Source organism: Apteryx rowi, unplaced genomic scaffold (assembly GCF_003343035.1).
Source record: "Apteryx rowi isolate R43461 unplaced genomic scaffold, aptRow1 scaffold_24, whole genome shotgun sequence".
In the NCBI taxonomy this organism is placed as follows: Eukaryota; Metazoa; Chordata; class Aves; order Apterygiformes; family Apterygidae; genus Apteryx; species Apteryx rowi.
Genome location: NW_020448752.1, coordinates 1403827 through 1406103, shown reverse-complemented (window position 1 = coordinate 1406103; position 2277 = coordinate 1403827). Strand labels below are relative to the sequence as shown.

At 51.1% G+C, this 2277-nt stretch overlaps 2 protein-coding genes and 1 long non-coding RNA gene across 9 annotated transcripts in view; 1 reads left to right on the top strand and 2 right to left on the bottom strand.

The window, feature by feature from the left end:
- Positions 1 to 366, bottom strand: part of OGT (O-linked N-acetylglucosamine (GlcNAc) transferase) — a 27812-nt gene extending 27446 nt beyond the window's left edge. For 2 of the 3 annotated variants that reach the window (XM_026066227.1, XM_026066228.1), the window contains exon 1: positions 53 to 350. In XM_026066227.1, coding sequence (XP_025922012.1) covers positions 53 to 89 — 37 coding nt within the window. In that variant the 5' untranslated portion in view covers positions 90 to 350. Of the gene's footprint in view, positions 1 to 52 lie in introns of all 3 variants that reach the window. The other variant, XR_003253562.1, reaches the window with a different exon arrangement.
- LOC112966277 overlaps positions 318 to 2277 on the top strand; it is a 4961-nt gene continuing 3001 nt past the window's right edge. The window contains exon 1 of the long non-coding RNA XR_003253564.1: positions 318 to 407. This is a non-coding gene — a long non-coding RNA (uncharacterized LOC112966277). The remainder of the gene's footprint in view (positions 408 to 2277) is intronic.
- Positions 754 to 2277, bottom strand: part of TAF1 (TATA-box binding protein associated factor 1) — a 38514-nt gene continuing 36990 nt past the window's right edge. For all 5 annotated transcript variants that reach the window (XM_026066226.1, XM_026066221.1, XM_026066222.1 and 2 more), the window contains one exon: positions 754 to 1724. In XM_026066226.1, coding sequence (XP_025922011.1) covers positions 1508 to 1724 — 217 coding nt within the window. In that variant the 3' untranslated portion in view covers positions 754 to 1507. The remainder of the gene's footprint in view (positions 1725 to 2277) is intronic.

The following is a 2277-nucleotide window of genomic DNA, read 5'->3' as shown; positions in this document are numbered from 1 at the left end:
CCCGGCCTCCCGGCGCGCCCCGAGCCCGTCCCCGCGCGGCAGGCCGCAGTACCTGTGCTGTCGGCTACGTTCCCCACGGAGGTCGCCATCGGGAAAGGGGGCCGGCGAGGCTCGGGCGGAGGCAGCAGAACGGCCGCGGGCGCGGAGGGGGCCGCTGGGCTGAGGCACGCGGAGCAGGACCGAGCTCCCCACGCTCCCGGCACGCTAAGGCGGCGGCTCCCGAAATGGCGCTGGCGGCAGCGGAGGCAGCACACAGCCGAATGGCCGCTGCCGGACCTACCTCCGCTCGCGAAATAGTCCGGGCGGCGCGAGAGAGCGGCGCTGGACGGGCCCCTGCGCGGCGGAGGAATCCCTGCCGGAACTGCATGCGTCTCCTTCCGCCACGCTCCGCCTCAGGCCGTCTCCGCGTGAGTTTCAGAAACACCTTTGTCACTTCGGGTATCCTTCCGCGCGAAGCCATTGCGACAAACGGGGAGGAACTGCGCGTGCGCGCCCGCCCTCCCCTCGCGCTGGTCTCCCCGCACATGGAGCGCGCGGGTACATCCGGGTGCCGGCGGCGCGCGGGGCCTGCCGGGACGGCGCGGGCAGGGGGCGCCATTGGGGTCGGCCGCCAGCCGGGCGGGGGCGGCCCGGGGCGCCGGGCCCTCGGCGGCGGCACCTCTTCCTTTGGCCTCGTCCAAAGGTATCCCGAGAAGGGGGTGCCCCAAGGAAATACAAGCGCAGCCGGGCAAGGACAGCAGCAGGAAAAGGAGCTCATCTTTAAACCATCTCGAGTTTTATTTACAATTAATTTAACCAGCGAGTACGGTACAAAAGCTTAGCCGGGTGTACGCTCCCTTCTCACTCGACTAAAAATAAGGAGTCCCACAGCCATGAATAACGAGAACTATTTTTAGAATACAAACAGCCTGAAAATTCCTGAAGACTCAAATTAGCAAATTTTGATTCCTGTGACCGATTGCAACTTAAAAAAAAATAAAAAATAGGGCAGCTGTTGACTGAAACATTCAGGGTAGTTAAGGAGTTACTAGAGAATGCATTCATATTGTATTCCCAGGTAACTGCCATTTCATAAAGGGAAAGTTCTTCTTATTTTACAATTGTTCATCAAATGAACAACAGACATTTTATTCTGAGCAACCATTTTCCCCTGGCAGACATGCATGAATCCAACAGGCTACTATTTCTGAGAAATTACTTTACATCTATAAAGAATGAAGAACAAACCATTATAGGTCTCGTCAGCTGGATTCCAGAACTAGTGACAATCACACTAGCCCAATGCTTCAGCTGGGCATGCTTCTCTAAAGCTTACTTTTCACCATTTACTCAGTCACATAACAAGTTTTAGAACTGATACAAGTTACTATAAAAAAAAAAATCTGTTTCATATTAACACAGATTGCACCATATTGTTTCTTACACCAAACTGGAACGATAGTAACTCATGAGTCGAGAGTAGCGCAAGATGACTGCCATCTCAGGGAAAGGGAGTTTCCTAAGAAGTCTATTCATCCGAGTCCAGGTCACTGTCTCCTGCAATGGAATGAAAATCCTCACTGTCTTCCTCGTCCTCAGACAGATGGACCTGACTTAATACGCTTGGGCCACAACGCTGCTCTTCTTCCTCCTCTTCTTCTTCTGAGATCTCGTACCCTCCAATACTGCTGAAACTAGTATCTCTTGTGTTGGATTTTGGGTCTGGTTCTTCATAGCTGCCATAGCTAGGAGAAAGAATACGCTCTTATTATACTGGCATTTCAAATGTTGTTGGTATCAGAAATTCTATATGTAACATTTTTACTCCTGTAAAAGGTCCCCGAGTTGAAGCGCTTGTGAAACCGTTGGAACCATTGAACAATCCAATTTAATCAGTGACCAGTTTTGTTAACTAAAAAACAGCTCTCCCAATGAAGCAATTCTCTATCGACATCCCCACCCCATTCTGAAATACTCAGGGCAGAAAAAACCATTGGGAGTTCCCTGCTTGCTCCAGCACCTTCCATCTGTCACCTTTACAGGAGGTAGAAAGGCAGACAGCATAGCAATTACCACCAGAGCACAGCCCTGTCTCACCTGCTTCTCTAGCATCTACTGGCTATTGCCACGGTCCTGGGCTGGGTGGACCATTTGCCTGACCCAGCATAGCTACTCTTATGGGCAGCTCTCATCTCTATTATGACAGTTTGCCTGTAAAATAATTTATTAGGCAAATACCAATAGCAACATTATGGGAGTGAATTCTATCAGTAAAAAAAAAAAAAAAAAAAATAGAGA